General features: G+C 39.9%; 1 protein-coding gene across 3 annotated transcripts in view; it reads left to right on the forward strand.

The window, feature by feature from the left end:
- The window catches only part of LOC109911081 (ephexin-1-like), a 75,084-nt gene that overhangs the window by 47,250 nt on the left and 5,487 nt on the right, over positions 1-22,347 (forward strand). For all 3 annotated transcript variants that reach the window (XM_048604837.1, XM_048604836.1, XM_048604838.1), the window contains 7 exons: positions 1,638-1,767; positions 4,072-4,146; positions 7,968-8,057; positions 9,257-9,420; positions 10,795-10,953; positions 13,610-13,689; positions 19,419-19,523. In XM_048604837.1, the coding sequence (XP_048460794.1) occupies positions 1,638-1,767; positions 4,072-4,146; positions 7,968-8,057; positions 9,257-9,420; positions 10,795-10,953; positions 13,610-13,689; positions 19,419-19,523 (803 nt within the window). The remainder of the gene's footprint in view (positions 1-1,637; positions 1,768-4,071; positions 4,147-7,967; positions 8,058-9,256; positions 9,421-10,794; positions 10,954-13,609; positions 13,690-19,418; positions 19,524-22,347) is intronic.

Raw genomic sequence — 22,347 nt, forward strand, 5'->3', positions numbered from 1 at the left:
GGTCAGGTTAACAAAGTAATAGTTCTGAGGGGATAATGTTCTTGTTACTTTACTACAATTCCACCCATTTTACTGTTATTTGTGGTGCAGATAAGAGATTCTACTCTAGCTTATGAAGTGAGCAGATATATCTGTCCAGCCCCCCAGTGTCCTAGTAATTATGACTTACCAAATGTAGTTGTACTGATTGCTATCATGCAATAAACCTTGTTATTAAATAAGAATGCCTCTTTTGTAGATACTCTATGGTGGTGTATCCTCCACTACTAACCATTAGGTCTAAGACAAAGCAAAGTGAAACGAGGATTTGTGGCAGTGAACTACCTCAAATAACCCGTCCCCAGTATGGTGATAGAAAACTGGTACAGACTACATTGGTAGAGGTGGTAAATACCACAAAGTACCAGCAGTGATCATTGAGAAAATATCACTCAAAGTTGTAACTCCATTCCTGAAACTCACTACTTTAAGTGAAATGACTTTAACTGAATCATGTATTCCCATTGTAATCAATGTTAAAGCCAGAGGTAAGTTTTGCAGATCCTTTCTCTTCAGGGAAATAAAATATTATAATTTGTAAGTTGAAATATATTATGTTGCTAATAATAAAATAAAACAGCTGTGTTTTGAACTTAGGCACGTTTAAAAATATAGAAGAAAATATGATTTTCCACTTACAGTACATGTACATCCTGCTGACTTTCAAATCCTTGGAGATCCAGGGAAGTCAACTGAACCAAATTGAAGGAGAGAATGACCTCCTTCTGTTCTGTTAGTTTTATTGAGCTAGGATTCTAACATTAGAAATGGATCCAACAGAAATCTCCCTCCATCTCTAAGAAACAGCATTTTATTGCTTTGATGCAAGTGATGAGAGTTGGAATTGAGTTTGATTTTGGTACAACAAACAGCCATTCCCCACTACACGGTTCCATTAGGCCCAGCCCTAACTCACCTGTTATCCCACTGGTAGCGATTTTTCATGTAATCAGCATACACTGTTTCTAGCAGCAATCACTGGACGGGGCTTGGATTCCCGCTTCCTCGGCTCTATTTATCCTGTACCTGCCTAAGATCGCAGAGGTTTCAATTGTTCTGTAGACCGGATCAAAAAACTGTGTGAGAGAATCACCACCTAGTGAAAGCTACTTCTGAAGTTGAATAGGGCATCCTGTATGTAATTCTCCATTTCTCCTGCTCACTCTCAAAGAAGTTCAAACTCACTGATTCGTATATTGCTCCTTAATGGGATGACGACCAAAGCTGCTTCTGGTACTGCCTATTTCCAAAACTCTTGCTTGCATTGGAATTCCAGCATTGGATTGGATCTGAGTGAGGACACAAATAAGACAGTTGAGAGAGGGAGGTATTAATAGGAAACAAAGTTAAAGTGAATCTCCTGATATTTGATGAGGTTACAAGCTCCACTAATTGAACAACAACAAAGTAAAGCAACATTAAACAGCAACCTCAAATGAAGACCACTGATATCCATAAGTCATTTTAGGTAATTATTAAGGGCTCTTGTGATTTTATAACACAATGTGGTTATGTACTTGTCAGGGCTGGATTTCAAAAATTTGTTTGATTAACATTTTGAAGAACTGTTGTCTCAATTATGGTCTTTTCTTTCAAAGGGAAAATAATCTCCAGTTCCGTAATGTTATGGCTGAACTCGAGAAAGATCCCAAATGCAGAGGACTGCCCTTTCCTTCATTTCTTATTCTGCCTTTTCAAAGAATAACACGATTAAAACTGCTGGTACAGGTAACTATCTGAGTTCACTCTGGATATCAGGCTAACTATAATTTTCAGGAGAATGTATCAACAACTATTTGTGTCGTGATTAATGTTTCATACAATGAACATCATTGTGTGGGTGATGTGGTACATCAATAGTAAATTACATCAAATTGCTGAGCTGCGTCAAGTATCTCAATGCCTTCATGCTAACGAGTAAAATGGAATTCCATTTCATTTCTCCAAAAAAATACTATTGAGTGCTCCAAAAATTATTCAACAATTTGTGTAATATTCATGTTGAATTTTTAGAATTCTTTTTACAATTTTGACCCCATGAGTCATTAGATATGGACATTATGTTGCTTGAGGTAGTTTGATTGGGTGACAGGACTCAAGAGATATTGAGCTAAATTTGCAAATGTCATGGAGGGTTTGCATCATTGATGTCTGGTGAATTACCTCACACAATTCTCCGCTACTTACCTCATTATGTATGCAACAGGCCTTTGTGATGTTGGTCCTGTGTTATCTTGTAATCACCAATGGCAGATGTTCTCGCCACTGCCAGGATTTTCTTGGTTTTCAGTTTCATTTGCCATATTATAAGCCCAGCTGTGCATTAGGTCAAATGCTGCCAGCCAGGAACAGCCATTTACAGTCTATGTAGTGGAAGGAAAACAAAAAAAAAAGACCAGCTTCAAAAGAAAAGCCACATTAAAGTGGAACAGTGGCTCAGTGGTTAGCACTGCTGCCTCACAACGTCAGGGCCTGGGTTCCATTCCACCCTTGGGTGACCGTGTGGATTTGCACATTCTCCCCGTGTCTGCGTGAATTTCCTCTGAGTGCTCCAGTTTCCTCCCACTGTCTAAAGATGTGCATGTTAGGTGGATTAGCCATGCTAAATTGCCCATAGTATTCAGGGATATGCAGGCTAGGTGGACTTGTCATGGGAAATGCAGGATTACGGGGATGGTGTAGGAGGGGTCGGACAGGGTGGGATGTTCTTCAGAGGGTTAGTGTCTAATTGATAGGCTGAATGGCCTCCTTCTGCAGAGAAGGGATTCTATGATTCTGAGAGGATATAGGTGACACAGTAACACTTTGTGAGTAGAATATTATATTCACCAATACATTGGCACTTTAAATCATCAACTAATCTACTGTTGTTGCAAATGAAGCTACAGAGGCTACCCATCTTTAGCATCTACTCAACTGTTGCTACTCTATTCTTTCCCTAATGCCCATCATAGCATAACATCTTGTCGTTGGTAAATGTGGGAGCATCATGTGTTGTAAAGCCGTCAAGCAATTATTGACATTAACTTTTATTAATCAGTGGGGAAAATTGAAGAAAGAACAAACAAAAATGTTGCATTTGTTTCTGGGACTAAACAGAGGTTGATTGCCTTTGAAGCAACGACAAGTTTACAGTCAATAACTTATCACTGCAACCAATATCTTGAAAACAGCAGTAGAAGAGTCAAAGAGAGCATCCTAGTGGGCACACAGTGAGTGAGCAGAGTGAGTTAAGACAGCAAGCCTAGAGCCCTAAGGTACACTCTGTTATGATGCCTGTCTGGTGACGGCCTGGCAGCATCATTGCAATGAGAGGTGTCAACAAGTTTCAAAGGACTCCAAAAAATTAACCCGGTGAAAAGTATTCTAATTGAGTTGAAGATTTATTGTGATGATGCCGTGAGGCTGGTGCATGTCCAATGCCATGCCTATAGACAGCGGGTGGCAAGCATACACTGCCCATGGAGTGTGCCCTGAGTTGTTGGGGACTGCTGGGCCAGATGGAGGCCTGGAGAAGATGTTTTGTGTTCTCTGTCAGGAACGTCATATTTCTCTGATTTTGCCATATTTTCCCAATTGACTTTCCATTTCCCATGTCATTCAGGAGTGGGCAAATTCCACTCATTGTATGACATTCTTAAAAAAAAAAGTTACGCACAAGAATTTGGAAGCTATAGAATAAATTAAAGTGTTTTTATTTGTTGTGTAATTGAGATCATGCACTTAAACAGCCATAATTTGATTCTCAGTTCACTCCACAGTGCTGCTTATCACTTTACCTTCACGGATCTTGCTTGAACCAATCTCACTGTTTTGTAGCCGGTAGAATGCTGTGTTGGGGGCCAATCAGTTCCACCAGAACACAAGGCTGATATGGGAACTCTTTATTTAGTTTCTCCTGGCTCACCACTCTCTCTGAAATCGAAGTAGCTTAGGATCAAGTAATATACAATGCAACCAAATGAGGTTAACTTATGTTTATGAAAGTCCCTACTATGTGAATTATGACTCTGAATTCAATTCTGTCCACAGAATATCTTGAAAACAGCAGAAGAAGAATCAAAGAGAGAAAGCACAGCTGTGCAGGCACATAAAGAACTTGAAAAGGTACAAGAGTAATATTCCCTTTATCTATTTTTATTCAATTCTCCTTTCTCATATTTTGCCAGCAATTTTGACTTTGGATGAAACTGCAATCATACAGTGTCAACTTGGCCACCTATTATGCATTGTTCCTGATTTTTATTTCTATGGAATTCAGCCCTTCTCTTTTTCATTCCTTTTCTTTTGCATTTTTGTTATACCTCCCAAGCAAGGATTTATAATTCTCGACTTTTATATTCTATACGTGTTTAAAAAAAAGATTAGCACAGACAAATATAAGAGAAGGAAATTGCACTGCAATTTTAAAAAAAACCTGGTTTCACAGAAGAAGACACAATAATTTCTGAGAAATGCTGGCGAAGCAAGAATCCAATGGGAAGGGGCTTTCAAAGAAATTTGTATCAGTAAAAAATAAATGCTGGAGAAATTAATGGGAATGAAAGCTAAAAAATCCCTAGGATTTAATAATCTACATCCCACTTTACTAAAAGGAGGGGACATGGAAATAGCTCATGTGTTGGTTGTTATCTTCCAAAATTCTGTAGATTCAGGAAGGGTCCTGGAGGATGTCAAATATAGCCCCTCTTTTTAAAAAAGGAGGCAGAGAGAAAATGTGGTATTACAGACAGATTAGCCTAACATTTTCTAAATTCATTTTTGTGGGATTTGGGTGTTGCTGGCTGGCCAGCAAAAATTGCCCATCCCTATTTGCCTTAAAGAAGGTGGTGGTGAGCTGCCTTCTTGAACCACTACAGTCCACCTGCTTTGGGTGACCCACAATGCCATTAGGGAGGGAATTCCAGGATTTTAACCCAGTGACAGTGAAGGCAACATATTTCCAAGTCTCAATGGAGTAGTCGTCAGTGGAGTGGAGGAAATGCTGGAGTCTATTATATGTAATACCAAGGCACTGAGAAAATACCAAAGGGATCACATAAAGTCAGCACTAATTCATGAAAAGGAAATGGTGTTTGATAAACCTATAGTAACTTTTTAAGGATGTATTTAGTTGAATAGATGAAGGGGAATGAGCAGAACTGGTATATTTCAATTTTCTGAAAGTTTTTAACAAAGTCCGACATAGAATAAAAGCACAAGGGATTGGTGATAATATACTGGCACACGTTGAGAATTGGTTAGCAGACAGGAAATAGGAATAAATATGTTATAATCAGAGGGGAAGGCAGTGATGAGTTTTGGTACCACCTGAATCAGTGCTTGGGCTGCAGCAGTTTGCAAAATATATCAACAATTTGGTTGAGGGAATCAACTGTAAGATTTTACAGTTTTCTGATGATTGAAAACTAGGTGAGATTGTGAGTGACAAGAATGATGTAATAAGCTTATAAGGCAATTTAGAAAAATTGAGTGAGTGGGCAAATGTGTGGCGGATGCAATGTAAAGTTGCCGACTTTGATAGGAAAATAGAATGGCAGAATATTATTTAAATGGTGGTAGATGGGAAATGTTGATGTATGAAGGGACCTTGGTGTCCTTGTATATGAAAGCAAGTAAGCAGATGCAGCAAGCAGGTAGGAAGGCAAATGGAATGTTGGTCTTCATTACGAGAAGGTTTCAGTCCAGGAGCAAAGGAATGTTGTTGCAGCTGTATTGGCTTTGCTGAGACCACACATAGAATATCGTGTGTAGCTTTGCTGTCATTACCTATGAAAAGATGTACTTGCCATCAAGGATGTGCAGTGAAAATCAACCAGTCTGATTTCTAGGATGACAGGTTTCTGGTATGAAGAGGGAGTGAGTCAACCAGGGCTGTAGTCACTGGAGTTTAGAATAATGAGAGGGCATCTTTCTGAAATATAATAAGTTCTAACAGATTGGATGCAGGGATGATGTTTCCTCTGGTCAGGGGATCCAAAACAAGGGGTCTATGTTCTCAGAGCACATGATATGACGGTTTGGACTGGGTTTAAGAGAAATTTCTTCGCACAGAGGATGGGGAACTCATGAATTTACATCTGCAGAACGTGGCGGAAGCCAAGTCACTGAATATATTTATGAAAGAAGTAGATACATTTCTAGAGGTTAAAGGTATCAAGGGGTATGAGGGGACGGCAGGAGTATGGCATTGAGATAGAGGACTAGCCATTGTCATGTTGAATCGTGGAGCAGGCTTGATGGGCCAAATGGCCTACTTGTTCTCCTACTTTCTACGATTCTGTGTATTAAAGTATACACATATAACCATTGTGATATATATACTATAATACACAACAAAAGACTGTGACAGTGTACTGTATATTGATAGGTGTTCAATCAGGCCTCCATGTATCCATTTTTGGAATCCCTCAGCAATAATTTGTTATCCTATCTGATTTTATGCAGTCAGCTTTAATTATAGCATGGACACTTCCTTCCCATATTTCGGTTTGGTGCTGAAAGCTCCTGGGCATGAAGAATGTGGAGAAGGTACAAGGAAAGGATGAGGGAGCACAGAAAATTACATGCCAACATTGCTTTAAGCGTAATCCATAAATTTACAGAGATACAACCTTTAAATATAAATGACCATATTGGAAGATAAAAAGATTGGTAACCTCCTAAAAGACGGATTATATCTTTAGTAGTCTTTTAATAGTTCAGAACTTGAGTATTGCTAAAAAAGATATATTGTTGAAGCTTTTTCATCTTGCACTCATTAGGACAATTTGCAAGAATTATCAAAATAATAACTAAATATTTATTCAGAGATAGTAAGAACTGCTGATGCTGGAGTCAGAGATTACACAGGGTGGAGCTAGAGGAACACAGCAAGCCAGGCAGCATCAGAGGAGCAGGAAAGTTGACTTTTCAGGTTGGGACCCTTCTTCAGAAATGGTTTTCAAAAAAAGAACGATCCCGAACCGAAACATCAACTTTCCTCTGATGCTGCCTGGCCTGTTGTGTTCCTCCAGCTCTACACTGTGTTATAGCTAAATATTTATATTGTATTAGAATAAAGTGTTGATTAGTTAGTAAATTAACTCTGATTAATAAAGATGTTGCCATGGAGATTGCACAAGTTAATGATGACTGCTACTTAACTGCTAAGCTTTGTCTAAATTTTGTTGTCTTTGACTTGACAATGTGTCTTTTCCAGCAATATTTTTTAATGTACATTTTAGCAGGTACTGAGCCTGCCTGGGTGAAAAACACATCTGGCAAACCTAATGGCTGACACATTAAATGTGCAGGCAGAAGACATGCTAAGTCACAACACACTAATCCATTGTTTGATGGCTTACAAATTGTTGGTGCAGAATGAGATGACACTTAAAGCCATATGGTATATAGTGGGTTCAAGAAATCAAGAGAAAACTTGTCCACATCCTATTGTCTTACTGTTCTTTTGCAGAAATGGTAGCGATAAGCTAAAGATTTACCTTTACAACACATTCTTAGAATGTTTTACGTATTCTACACAAATCTGGGAATTCGCACACTTAATGTGGAAACAGCTCTGCCCGTTTATTTTTACATATAGTGTACGATGCTGCCACCGATATATTTTAATTACATTGGAGGTCCAGCACTTACTGGGCCAGCAGGAAAATTCCATCTTAAACTGACATGGCAACAACTATAAATCTCAGTGAGATTGTTAATCTCCATTCCTGTTAGGGGCATTTTCCAAGTCAAGCTTAACATTTTAGTATTAATAGCTCCTCTATAAAGCAGCCTTGCAGAAAAAAAGATTTTTCCACACATTTACAGATTAAGCCAAACAACAGCAGACATTTGCTTGATATTTTTTAAACACAGCCCCATGAAGATGTATTAACTACAAAAATCCATCTGTTGTTAGTAGAAATTTCTTCTTGTTGAAGGTTATCAAAGAGTGTAGCGAACGTGTGAAGAAAATGGGCAGAACTGAGCAGCTGATCAACTTTGAGAAGAAACTGGAGTTTAAAATCAAGGTATGAATGGAAAATTGTCCCAGCTATATAAGAATGAATATGTCTCTGTCAGTAAGCCAGTATACATAATTTACAGAACAGAATGCAATGAACATGTTGGAAGAATAAAGAAAATAGAATTATACATAAAATAGAGATAAAATTACTCTTTATACTGTATAAAAGAAGTAATATAAAATGTACATTACAATGTGCACATTTTTAATGGAATTCTCTAATTATAACAAGACAGTGTGGAACAATAGTTTTCAGGTAATCTATCATTTTCAGTGTGATTTGGATAAGGTTAATGAGTGGGCAAATGAATGGTAGATGAAATATAATGTGAATAAATGTGAGCTTATTCATTTTGGTAGCAAAATAGGAAGGCAGATTATTACCTGAATGGTGCTAGATTGGGAAAGGGGGAGGTGCAATGAGATCTTGGTGTCCTTGTAAACCATTTGGTGAAAGTAAGCATGCGGGTGCAGCAGGCAGTGAAGAAGGCAAATGGTATGTTGGCTTTCATAGTGAGAAGATTTGAGTGCAGGAGCAGGGATGTCATGCTGCAAATGTACAGGGCCTTGGTGAGACCACATGTGCAATATGCTGTGTAGTTTTGGTCTCTTTATCTGAGGAAAGATGTTATGGAGGGACTGCAATAAATGTTATTAATCTGATTTCTGGGATGGCAGGATACCGTGTGAAGAGCGACTGGATTGATAAGGATTTTATTCACTGAAGGTTAAAAAAATCTGCAGAGATCTCATAGAAACCTCTAAAATTCCAATAGGACTAGACAGGGTAAACATGGGAAGAATGTTCCTGATAACCAGGCAGTCCAGAACCGTGGGTCATAATCTAAGGATACAGGCTAGTTCATTTAGAACTGAGATGAGGAGGAATTTCTTCACCCAGAGATTGATGAGCCGGTGGAATTCTCTGCCACAGAGTGGTTGAGCACAAAACATTGAATGTTTTCAAACAGGAGTTAGATACAGTTCTTAGAGTTAGAGAGATCAAAGGGTATGGGGAGAAAGAAGGAACAGGATACTGTATTGAATGACGAGCTACAATCATATTGAATGGTAGAGGGGCTGATAGTTAACTCTTGCTCCTATTTCCTATGTTTCTATTTTTCTGGTCATAAAGCGATCAATAGACTATTTTTTCTATTATTACCAAAAGTTGCATTTAATCAAGACCTGTTGTCTCCCCAGGCTGTGCCAATCATCTCTCAATCTCGGTGGCTACTGAAGGAAGGTGAATTGGAGCAAATGTCAGGACAGAAAGCAACACGAACCTTTAGGAAGAAGAAACTGTTCAAGCCAGTCTACCTAATTCTGTTCAATGATCTTTTCCTAATAACCAAGAAACATTCCTAGTGAGTCCTTGCAAATGCATCAAAAATATTGGCTGTGTGGAGGACACCAATTTCAAGTATTGTACAGTCATACGTAAATGGATAGTTTAGGGCATGTGCCTACTGTAAGAGGTGGATTTCTTGAAGAAAACTTTGCCCAAGAGTGTTGCTTCAAATTTGGATATTTTGAAATCTGAAAATCTGGCTACTGCGTTATCAAGTATTTCTAGTTTCTGAAAGAATAAGTATCTGAAGTATATTGATAGAAAGATATATATGAGAGTATAAAATGGTTTGTTTGCAAGGTTCTTTTTTGGATAGATTCAGTAAATAGAAATGCTTTTACTAGGAAGCAGGATATTCAATGACTCTGACACTGGCCATTCACCTCATGGGTTCAGTTCAAGTCTCCTCTGTCTGATGGCTGTAACAGTGTTATATGAGATGAGTTTTGGATATTCTCAATCCAGTTCCTAATAGATTTGGCTTTGCACACAATCAACAAACAATTATAAATTCATTGCTAGTTAACGATCTCACTCTGAGATCACAGGATAGCTGGGTGTGAAATAAAAGGGAAGTAATGCTGGTCAGTGGGTGATAGTCTTGCAGTGTACTTTCTTCTGCAAGGCAGCTTCATTCTGCATCTAGTGGTTCAACATTTGCTCTGTGAGTACTGACTAGGGTTTACTGAAAAGGGAAACCTCTCCCTTCATCAATGCAAACTACCTTTGTCTTACGAACACAGACACAAGATTACCTACCAAAAATATTATCCCTATGATAATTTTTTTTTCTCCATTAATTTATGGGATGTGGGCATCACTGGCTGGCTAGCATATCTTGCCCATCCCTAATTGCCCTTGAGAAGGTGGTGGTGAGCTGCCTTCTTGAATCGCTGCAGTCCTCCTGCTGTGGGTTGAACCCACAATGCTTTTAGGGAGGGAATTCCAGGATTTTGACCCAGTGACAGTGAAGGAACGGTGATATATTTCCAAGTCAGGATGGTGAGTGGCTTGGAGGGGTTTACTTGCAGTTTACTCACTCTGATTGCCATCAATAATTGAACTTCCTGACTGATCCTGCACAATATCAGGGCAGAAACAAAGCTAAAAATATAACTTGTTCCTTTTCTACTTTCCAGCAAGTACAGAATTCACCACAAAGTATATCTAGTAGTCCTAGAGGAAGGATATTTGTGTTCACAGTGAAATAGCTATGATATAGCATTGTTGGGCCTCCAAGTCACGTCACATAGAGACAGATTAGCATTGGTTCATGCTAATAAATCTAGAATTGTCTTAACCCAGAGACAACTTGCAAGGAAATCCCTGTTGAAACTCTTTGCCAGGCTTTTCATTGTGTTTCCTGACTGTGATGTTGTTTTCTCTCTAGTGGTGACAAATATGAAGTGTTTGACTACGCACTCCGAGGTCTCCTCCGGGTCCAAGAGCTGGAGGACCAGGGTCAGGCACTTGCGAATATATTCATGTTGCGACTTTTGGAGAACAACAATGATCGTGAGGTCCAATATATGCTGAAAGCAAAATCACAGTAAGTATCTCAATAGAACCTTGCAGCAAATAAAATAGAAAGTTTCTGGAAATGTACATCAGGGTTCATCAATTTGCACGGAAACATTCAAATCTCCTCAATAACTTGGAAGATTGGTTTCATCAACTCCCTACCAGAAAGCTCCCTTGCATGTTCCACGTGCAGGTCTATTAGCATATGAAAAAAAACAGGTCAGTTAATAATTCGGATAGGGATCTCAATCCAAACTGTCCTAACAAAGAATCTCCAGCCTGTTTTCCAATATTTTCATCTTATTTGAAGTTGTCAGCATATACAAGTTTTCTTTTCTTTAAATCTCTGCTATGAGGTCCTCTAATTATTGGTAAACTTATGGGGTATCGAAAGCAGCATGTAAGATATTCTGGGCTGTTTCTTGCTGCCTAGAAGGCTGAATATTCTGCAGCTATGATTCTTTAACACCTCAGCTTGTGGGATGTGACATCATCTGGCAAAACTAGTCTCTTTGCATATTTTTCCTCCCAAGTTCTTATTTGTGAATGTGATAAATATCTCTGGGAACAGCAGGGCTGGCTTTCATCTCACTTGATCATGAAAGACACCAGGACAAAAATAATTCAGGAGACCGCTATTCAGTAAAGCATGTGAAAATGGTATTCTAATAATATACACGATGGAAAATATTTAAAAGCTTCTGCTATCAAAGCCCTTCTGAAATCTGTTTGATTTGAAATCCCGAGTGGACCCAATATTTCTGTCGGAACCAAAGTCATCATATTGAACAGTGCGATAGTAAGCATAATACAATTTTTCCAATAATTCTTTATCTAAAATGTCAGTGTCTGTAATCCTAAACTGTACCATGGATGGCAATGTGCATGTATCTTGTCAAAATCAGGTGAGGAAGGATGAATCAGCTTACCTCTTTTTGACACGCTCGGTTGAATTAAAAGATTTTTAATTATTGTTAGCATGCAACAATATCACACTACAACTAAATACAGTTTGCAAGTTCAGAATGAAGGAGCCAATTACAAGATTTTCTTGAGTTAAAGAAGTAATAATCTTGGTACGTACTAACAACAAGAAAAGCAATTAACCATGACAAACACATGCACACACATTTGTAGTTACCTTGGAGTTCTCAATGAGTGGATGTATCTCTGATTTGCTTTTTACTGGATGTTGTCTTCTAAGAGACTGAGGGCAAAACAGAGAGAGAGAGAACGAGAGAAAGAGAGAGGGATTGTGTATTCCTGTGTCTGGCTTCATTGCTTTATACAAGCTGGATAATCTGCAGGTGACTTCCATCCTGATGTGTGAAAATTTTAGAAAGGTATAAATCAAACTAGTGATATAGGTCTGAGTGACTGATTTCAGTCATTTTGATGGTATGCCCATTTCAGTTCAGACATGATCTTCTCACTTAAGATTTCATGAACTGGCTCAACCTGTGGACTGATGAGTAATGTGGCCATCTTAAGTTTGCACATTTCTCTTTCTGAAATGATTTTAATTTCTGAATGGTCTCAGGCATTACAATAAGATGATGAAAGTCAAAAATTGATTGTCCATTTTTACCTCTATAATAACAATCTGCTGTAAATGTAACAGTTTGTAATGAAATCACCATCAGCTGGCGCAACAGTGCAGGAGAGCAGTTGGAGCAGTAGAATGGTCCCTCTCTGGGAAAAAAATAGTTGTCTTTGGTGAAAAGAGGCCTCGTGGAATGAATGAGTGGACAGACAAATGATTCCTCAACCCTATGTAAAACAACGCGCATCATTCCATATAAATGGAATACAGTGTTGATTAATCTTAATTTCGCCTCATATTTGTAATGGCCCGATGCCACTCAAGGTGTATCATCCTGCACAGGACCCGAGAACTGTTCAAATATCTGAGAAATGAGTCTTTTGTCATCACTGCTCTTGAAGACACAATCGCTCAATGTCAGGGCTTGCCAGAGTGTCATGTGTTACAAGTAACTGAGTAGATTCCTACTTGGCCTAATTCTGCCCACAAGCAAACTAAAATGGTGTCCAGTTTTACAAATGTCTCCTCGACTGTCAAATTGAAGATAAATATTTTCTCCAAGTACACAAGGCAGGATGGAAAATTAAGGCCGCCTACTCTCTGTAATCAAGTTCAGAAAGCATTATTCAGAGTTGAAGACAATGATCTTAATAGAATTATTGTATTAGGTGTAGAGTGCTATTGCAATATGTAACTCTCTGATCCCAGGTGACATCTTAAAGAGTCCTAATGCTCAAAGTATCTTCAAAACACCTTCAAATTACAACCAACTAAAAGAACGTGAAAATGACTGTGAATGAATTGTATTGTTTCTTCTTTGCATTTTTAAAAATGTGATTCAAATACTAAGTGACAGGGTCACTGTGCCGACAATTAACAAATTTCGTTATGAGCTAAAACTTTACCTCCACTGTTTCACTTTGTAACAATGTAATATTGATAATGTCACTTTAAAGTGTAATAAGCCAAACAAAGAACAATTCTCCATCTATTATTGAAGGATTTTTTAAAATTAATATGCAAAATGTTTTGTGGTTCTGATGAAGTTGGAAAACTGACAGCTTGTATCCCCTCTCTGTTTTCCTGTGTTTTTCATGATTTGTTTCACTGATTTTAATAATCCACAAATCTTTCTTTGTAGGAGTGATAAGAAACGTTGGGTCCATGCACTTGTCCCAAATCGAAGAACAAAATATGTCTCCCCCAGCTCATTGCATTGGGGTAAGGCTTTATGTCATAATTTATTCCTACCCAGATATCCAACTAATCTTGCTTTTGTTTTTGATCAGGAGTGAGTTTTTCTCTCATTTCTTATACGAACATTTGACGAGCAGGTGAACAATAGGTCCTGATATCCAGACAACCAACCAAAAGCAGAAGGAGCTTTTCCTACACCAGAATAACACAATATCTGACCCAGAACTAAGTGCCTGTCTCGCCCAGGTTTTTACAAGAACTGACAATGGTTTCATGATCATCATTGGAGTTTTAGTTCCAAGTCTTTTAAAAAAAAAAGTCAAATTCCAGCATGTGCTGCAGTGACATTGAAACCTGGTTCTCCAAAGCAATGTCCAGATCTCTGGATTAATAGTCCAGCAATAATACCACCTATGTCACATTCTCCCCAATGCCACCACCACCACCCAACGCCTCAACTTCCACAATTCTACCCAAACTTCTGGAAGATGCATTAGGACTGTTAGTAGGCTATCCACCTGACGTATTAACAAAGCAATTCCTCTACATGAAGAGGATCCACAAATATCCCCATCCTCAACGATGGTGGAGTCTAGCACATCAGTGCAAAACATAAGAATGAAGCATTTGCACAATGTCAGCACAAAATATCAAATTGATAATCCACCTCAGCCTCTTTGGGAGGTCTCCAGCATCACTGATGCCAATCTTCAACCAAGTCAATTCAGTCCGTATGATAGCAAGAAATGAGAGACAACACTGGATACTGCAAAGCTATGGGCCCTGACAACTTTCTGACAATAGCATTGAAGACTTGCTTCTCAGAGTACATCATGCACACAGCCAAGCTGTTCCAGAATGGCTACAACACTGGCATTTATCCAGCAATGTGAAAAATTCTCCAGGTCTATCCTGTAAACAAAAAGTATGATAAATTCAATCCAGCCTCATCATCTACTTTAGGTCATCCATAAAGTGATGGAAAAGATTTTCAACAGTGCTATCCAGCTCTATCAGAGAATCCCTACAGTGTGGAAACAGACCATTCGGCCCAACAAGTCCACACTGACTCTCTGAAGAGCATCCAAACCAGGCTCGCTACCCCCCTACTATATCCCTGTAAACTTGTTCGTCCCATGGCTAATCCACCTAACCTACACACTATGGGCAATTTAGCATGGCCAATCCACCTAATGTGCACATCTTTGGACTGTGGGAGGAAACCAGATAACCCAGAGGAAACCCACACAGACACAGGGAGAATGTATGGAATGTGCACAGTCTCCCAAGGCTGGGATTGAACCTGAGTCTCTGGCACTGTGAGGCAACAGTGCTAACCACTGAGCCACCATGCTGCTGTTGCTTAATAATAGCTGACTCATAGAAGTTCAGCTTGAGTTCTGCCATGGGCATTCCTCTCCTGGCCTCATTACAGCCTTGATTCAAACATGAACAAAAGAACTAAACTCCAGAATTAAGGCAAAACTGGCTGTCTTTGACATCATGGTGGCATTTGACTGGGAATGGCATCAAGGTGCCTAATGGGAATCAGGAGAAAGAGTCTACTGGTTGGACACATGCCAAAGTAGGATGGCTGAAGTTGTTGGAGGTCAGTTATCTCAGCTCCAGGACATCTCTACAAGCATTATTCAGAGTAGTGTCATAGACCCAACCATCTTCAGATGCTTCATCAATGATATTCCTTCTGTCATAAGGCCGGAAATGGAGATGTTGGCTGATGTTTGCACCGTGTTCAGCACCTTTCATGACTTCACAGACTGAACAGTCCAGACAATGTCAATCTTGGTCTGATAAGTGACAAGTAACATTTATCCCAGAACAGTACCAGGCAATGAACATTTCCAACAAGAGAGAATCTAACCACTGGCCCTTCACGTTCAATGATATTGCCAAAGCAAAATCCCCCACTATCAACAGTCTGGTGTTACCACTGACAAGAAACTGAACTGGACTAACCATATAAATACTGTGGCTACAAGAGCAATCAGAAGCTATGAATCTGCAGAAAGTAACTTATCTCTTTATTAAAAATCTGTTTATCGTCTACAATGCGCAAGTCTGGAGTGTGACGGAATACTCCCCATTTACCTAGATGAGTGCAGCTCCAACAACACTCAGGAAACTTAACACCATCCAGGACAAAGCAGCCTGCTTGATTGGCACCACATCCACAAACATACACTCTCTCCACCATGGGGACACAGTAGCATCAGCATGTTCCATCTAAAAGATACACTCCATAAATTCCCCTCAGCTCCTTGGACAGCACCTTCCAAACCCATGACCACTGCCAACTAGAACCGCAAGGGCAACAAATGCATGGTAACTCCATCACTTGCCAGTTTCCCATTAAGCCTTCTTCCTCCTGACTTGGAAATATACCACTGTTCCTTCAGTGTTGCAGATTCAAAATCCAGGAACTCCCTCCCTAACAGCACTGTGATTGTACTGACCTCAAATAGGCAGCAGCAGTTCAAGAAGGCAGCTAGCTAGCTACCGCCTTCTCAAGGGCAACTATGGATAGGCAGTCAATGCTGGCCCAGCCAGCAAAACCTATATCCCACGAATGAATCAAACAAAAAGACAGTCTCTACAGCATATATTGCACAACTCCCTGTTGACATTAGCAACTTTAAATAATTTTAGAGATACTCAGAGACTTATCAGTGCATCAGGAGACAGTAGAAATCAAACAGCAACTAACCTGAACATATTAGGATAGTCATTGTGTCAAGGGTTTAGAGGGGGTGGATTTCTCGAAATGTATCCAGGAGAGATTTTTGTATCGATACGTAGAAGGCCCAACAAGGAATGATGCAGTGCTGGATCTGATTCCGAGGAAAGAAGCCAGACAAGTGTTCAATGTGGCAATGGGAGAACATTTTAGCAATAGCCGCCATAACGCAGTACAATTCAAATTTATTATGGACAAGGAAAAAGATGGCCTCCAAAATATGGCTTTGGATTTGGGGAAGGCAGATTTTATTGAAATAAAGCAAGATTTGGCTTCAGTTGTCTGGGATGAGCTCCTTGTGTGAAGTCTACAGCGGGGCAGTGGAGGCTCAAAAACGAGCTGAGGAGAATACAGGTCCAACATGTACCCTTTAGAGGGAAATGTCGGAGAAATAAGTTCAGAGAACCCTAGATGTGTAGGAAAATTCAGGACTGGATGAGGAAGTAGAGTAGGGCTTTTAGAAAGTCCAAAGGGAGCAATTCAGTTGCAGCCTTAGAGGAATGCAGGAAGTGTAGGAGGGGACTTCAGAAAGCAATTAGAAGTGCAAAAGGGGGATGTGAAAAAGGACTTGTGAACAGGATTATTGAGAATCCTAAGATATTTTATAAATACATTAAAGAGAAGAGGGTAATCAAGGAAAGAGTAGAGCCTGTTTGGAACCAAGGGAACAACATGTATATGAAGCCACAGCATATTGGAAAGAGTTTTGAAGGAATACTTCTCTTTGGCCTTCACTCTGGAAAAGGAGTACATAGGTACAGAATTCAGGAAAAGGGGCTGTGAGGAACTTGCATGGTTTGACATAGGAAATGGAGAGGTATTGGAGGCTCTGTCAAGCTTAAAAACAACCAAATCCCCTGGCCCAGATGAATTGCATCCCAGGCTGCTGTGGGAGGTGAGGCAGGAAATTGCAGGAACTCCGACACAAATTTTTAATTCCTCTCTGACCACAGGGGAAGTGCCAGAGAACAACTAATGTGGTTCCACTCTTTAAGAAGGGTAGTAGAGATGAACCAGGAAATTACAGACCAGTCAGTCTCTTGTCAGTGGTACGGAAACTATTGGAGAAAATTCTGAAGGAGCGTATTAGTACCCACTTGAAAAGGCATCGGTTAATTAGGGATCGTCAGCATGGCTTTGTCAGAGGGAGGTCATGCCTAACAAATTTGTTAGACTTTTTTTAAAAAATGTGATCAAGTGTGTAGATGAGGGAAGTTCAGTTGATGCAGTTCATATGAATTTTAGCAAAGCTTTGAGTAGGTCCCATACGGGAGACTGATTGAGAAAATTAAAGCACGTGGGATTGAGGGAATCTTGCTAGGATTGATCAGAAACTGGCTGAAAAACAGGACACAAAAGGATAGTGGTAAAAGGCTGTTTGAGTGACTGGAGGTTGGTGTCCAGCAGTGTACACAACGATCTTTACTGGGAACCTTATTGTTTGTTATATACATAAATGATATAGATGAAAATGTCGGGGGAGTGTTAAGTAAATTTTCAGATGACACCAAGATTGGTAGAGTCAATAATGGCAAAGAAGATGGTTGTAGGTTACAGGAAGATATAAATGGGTTGGTCAGATGGGCAGACCAGTAGCAGATGGTATTTAACCCTGATAAGTGCAAGGTGATGCACTTTGGAAGAAGAAACAAAATGAGTGTGTGTTTAATCAATGGCAGGATATTGGGTAGCTTAGAGGAACAGAGGGATCTTGGAGTAATTATTCACATATCTCTGAAGTTGGCGCAACATGTGAATAGGATAGTTCGAAAGGCAAATTGGATACTTGCTTTCATAGTCGTTGCATGGAGTACAAAGAGCAAGGAGGTAATGTTGGAGTTGGACAGAGTGTTGGTCAGGCCACAGCTGGAGTACTGTGTGCAGTTATGGTCACCTCACTACAGGAAGGATGTGATAGCACTGGAGGGGGTACAGAGGAGGTTCACCAGGATGTTGTCTGGGATGGAGAAATTGAGCGAAAAGGGGCAACGAGATAGGCTTAGATTGTTTTCTTTACAACACAGAAGGCTGGGCGTGGGGGTGGGAGAGACCATTATTGAGACATATAAGATTATGAGGGGTACGGACAGGGTGAATAGAGAGCAGTTGTTCTGCTTGTTTGAGGGGTCAATCATTAGAGGGCATAGTTTTAGGGTAAGGGGCAGGAGATTCAGAAGGAATTTAAGAAAAACTTTTTCATTCAGGAGGTGGTGGAAATCTGGAATGCACTGCCTGGAAAGGTGATGGAGGCCGGAAACCTTACAACCTTTAAAAAATGTTTGGATGAGCACTTCAAATATCATAATATTCAAGGATATGGGATAAATGCAGGAAATTGGGATTAGCGCACCTTTAGTGGAAGTTATTGTTGGTGCAGACTCAATGGGCTGAAGGGCCTTTTCTGCGCTGTATGAATCTATTGAATGATCCTTTTGTTAGTGCTGCTGAACCTTAGGAAGCTGGACAAATCTTCAGCTTTGAAAGATAATGGAATCAAATTTTGGCACCAAAATTGAATGAAAAAGAGACTTATGACAAACCTTGATGTGGTTGCTTGGGTCAAACACCACTGCCAATATGATATGATCTGAGTGTTCCCTATATGTTGCTAGTCCTTTAACATATACCACAAACACTGTGTTCTTGTTGAGACAGATATCTTGCAGTTTATGAAGGATAGTAAATATCTACATTGTTATAAAATCTCAGCTTTGCACAGTCTTACTAATGTTACAGCCGTGACTGTAACACGACACATAGCTGACTGACTACACACAAGATTGCACTGTGACTGCTGAAGATGAGACAAGGACGTTTATAGTGGAACATCACACATTATGATATGATCTAACTGTCTTTTAAAGTACACTGTCTTTCTGGGATTTACGAAATGATGCAAAAACTTTAGTTGTCTAATGACAGACCTTTATGTTCAGTTGTAGATAAAGCATTACCATTGTTTGTTATAATCTCACTAGTGTTCTGTGGTCTCTACTAGATTGTCCCCAAGTACAGTGTATCCAGAGGTACACTGCACAGGAACCTGATGAGCTCTCTTTAGAAGCTGCTGACATCCTTAATGTTGTGGACTGCTCGCAAGATGGTAAACATTATTTTCTGTTGCAAAGTACATTTGTAAATTTACAAATTTAAATAAGCAACCCATCTCAACCTTGTTCTATACTATCATCGTACAGACCTAAGATAACAAGGTGTAGAGCTGGATGAACACAGCAGGCCAAGCAGCATCATAGGAGCAGGAAAGCTGACGTTTCGGGCCTAGACCCTTCATCAGAAAGTTTTATTGCAGTTCCCATAGTGACAGGTTCTTTTTGTTTCTAATGCTGCAGATCACTGGGGGATCAAAAGAAAAAGCATTAAATTAGGTATTAGAGCACTTTAATTTGATGTTCAGTGGATATACCACAGTGGCAAATATCAACAAAATGCACAGATTGTCCGCAAGGAAATAACAACTGGTTGCACTTCCTTTTTATTGCACCTCCCAAGATGTTCTTGTAATGATATTGCACAATGAAAACTGAACTGAGAGAAACAGTTCCCATCAGGGGCTCAGTTGGTAGCTGTTTTGCCTCTGAGTCAGAAGGTTGCAGGCTCAATGCAAAAACAAAGGCAGGCACTCCAATATCGTATCGAGGGAGTTCTGCTCTGTTGGAGATGCTACTTATTGAGGCAAGATGTCAAATTAAGATCCCATCTGACTTCTCAGGTGGATGGGGTGTTTATCCTTAGTGATCTATTAATATTTGATGTGATATCCAAGGTGTCCACAGAGCTGTCAGTTGTTGCTCATAGATGAGCTGCAGGTATTTTCTAACAGATGGTCTGCACAGTTTCAGTCAGAGTACCACATTGTCATAGGCACAGGAGAAGTCAAGACAGGCCATTCTGATCTTCAAGCCTTACTGGAAACTTCAGTTGACATGTGAGGTTAGTGGAAGAGCCTACTCAGAGCAGCTGTAGTTGACCAAAAAGCCTGTCTTTTCGATGGGGGTTTGGAGGTGGTCGGCATTGCAGTTTCAGAATGGCACTCAGTCTGTTTAGCAGGAGGCCTCACAGGACCTATCTTGGAAGCAGGAAGATGGGTGGTAGCTGTGTGGCTCACCAAATGATTTCACTATCTTGACAATGACCACTGTCTTTCATTGACATCTGATGTTTGGAATGGTGCTATGAATGTTGGTAACAATTTTACTGGCCTGACTTGATTGATATCAGGACACTGTCCATTTCCTTTTGTGTGGAAAGTCTTGAGAAGTTTGTCTCATGTGGAGCACCAGACTCTTTGACTACTTGTGTTTGTCAGGTCTCTCTGGATGCTGCTCAGATGTGATTATCTGGGACTGAATTGAATCAAATTGAGTTTAAGGAGCCAAGCTCCCACTTAAACAATGGGCAAACAGTGGATTCTCCTAAAATAATTGGGTCAACACTGTTGCCACAATCAAATGAAAGCATTTTGGTATGTGTGAAGGCTCCACAGTGTGGGAAGGAGCACCCAGCTTAACAATGTATGACAAAGAATTTTGGCAAGTACTGCATTTAGGAAAATCTCCAGCTTGGCCCTTTCTCTACCTGTGACTGTTTGTTTACCATGAAAGTAAAGACAGTGTTTGTGCTGGTAATCAGTTTTCAGTCACCTGCCTTTTTTTCACTTGTCTAACCTGCAGATTGGGCAAAATTTCTGATAGCTGAGGAAGGGGCCGTGGATTGGGGAAGAGAGATGGAGAGCTGGGGTCAAAGGCAAGGGAAGTTTAAGGTCATACTCAATTTTACTTTCACAGGCAGTACAATGTACACCCTGGGAATAGGTGCTCTGATAGAGTATACCTTTAACTGTCTCCTTGGTAAAGCAGAATTCCTACATACCTCACTCTAGTGGTAAACACAAGAACGTGTGCCTTTGTGGACAGGCAACATTTTTATTTAAATAGGACCTTTAATGTAATAATATGCCCCGTGTTGTATCCCTGAGGGCATTAAAAAGCAAAATATAAAATTGAGCAACATTAGATATTAGGACAGATGATCAATAGATTGATCAGTTAGGTTTTAAACCTAAGGAGAATAGGATACACAGCTGGAAAAGTTTTGAGAAGGAATTCAAAAGCTTAGGACTGAGGCAGCTGAACTACAGCCATCAATAGTGGAGTGTTTAGATTTGGGGATATTCAAGAAGCCAGGATTGGATGGGTGCGGATAACTCAGAAGCTTGTCAGGTTGTAGGAGATTACACAGATAGTGAAGGATGATTGAGGTAATTTGTAGGGAAGAAAAGAGAACTTTTAAATCCAGGTGTTGCTTGACTGGGAGCCAATCTATGTCAGCAAACACTAGTGTGATGGGAGAACAAGATTTTGTGTAAGTTAGGGCATGAGCAGTGGATTTTGAAGTGACTTCAAGTTAATTGAGAGTGACTCAAAGATTGGATGGAAGGCAAGTGGAGCCAATTCTGTAGAGGGATACAGACAGGGAGTAGGCAGAAACTTAACAGATGGAATATAATGTGAGAAAATGTGAGGTTTTGCACTATAGAAGGAAGAATAGAAAAGCTGAACATTATCTAAATGGAGAAAGACTGAAGAAAGATATAGAACAGAGGGATCTGGGAGTCCTCCAGCATTAATCACAAAAAGCTACATCTAAGTTCAGTGGGTAATCAGGAAGGAAAATAGAATATTGGCCTTTATTTCAGGGAGAATGTAGTACAAAAGTTGGAAGATTTTGCTAAAAGCATACAAGACACTGGCCAGACCACAGCTGGGATACTGTGAACTGATTTGGGTCCCTTATCTAAGTAAAGATGTACTGGCAATGGATGCACTCCAGAGAAGGTTCATGAGGCTGATACCATGTGTGGAGGGTCTGTCTTATGTAGTGACATTGAGTAGATTGGGCTTCAACTG

The sequence above is a fragment of the Rhincodon typus genome, chromosome 13 (assembly GCF_021869965.1).
Source record: "Rhincodon typus isolate 14 chromosome 13, sRhiTyp1.1, whole genome shotgun sequence".
Lineage (NCBI taxonomy): Eukaryota > Metazoa > Chordata > Chondrichthyes > Orectolobiformes > Rhincodontidae > Rhincodon > Rhincodon typus.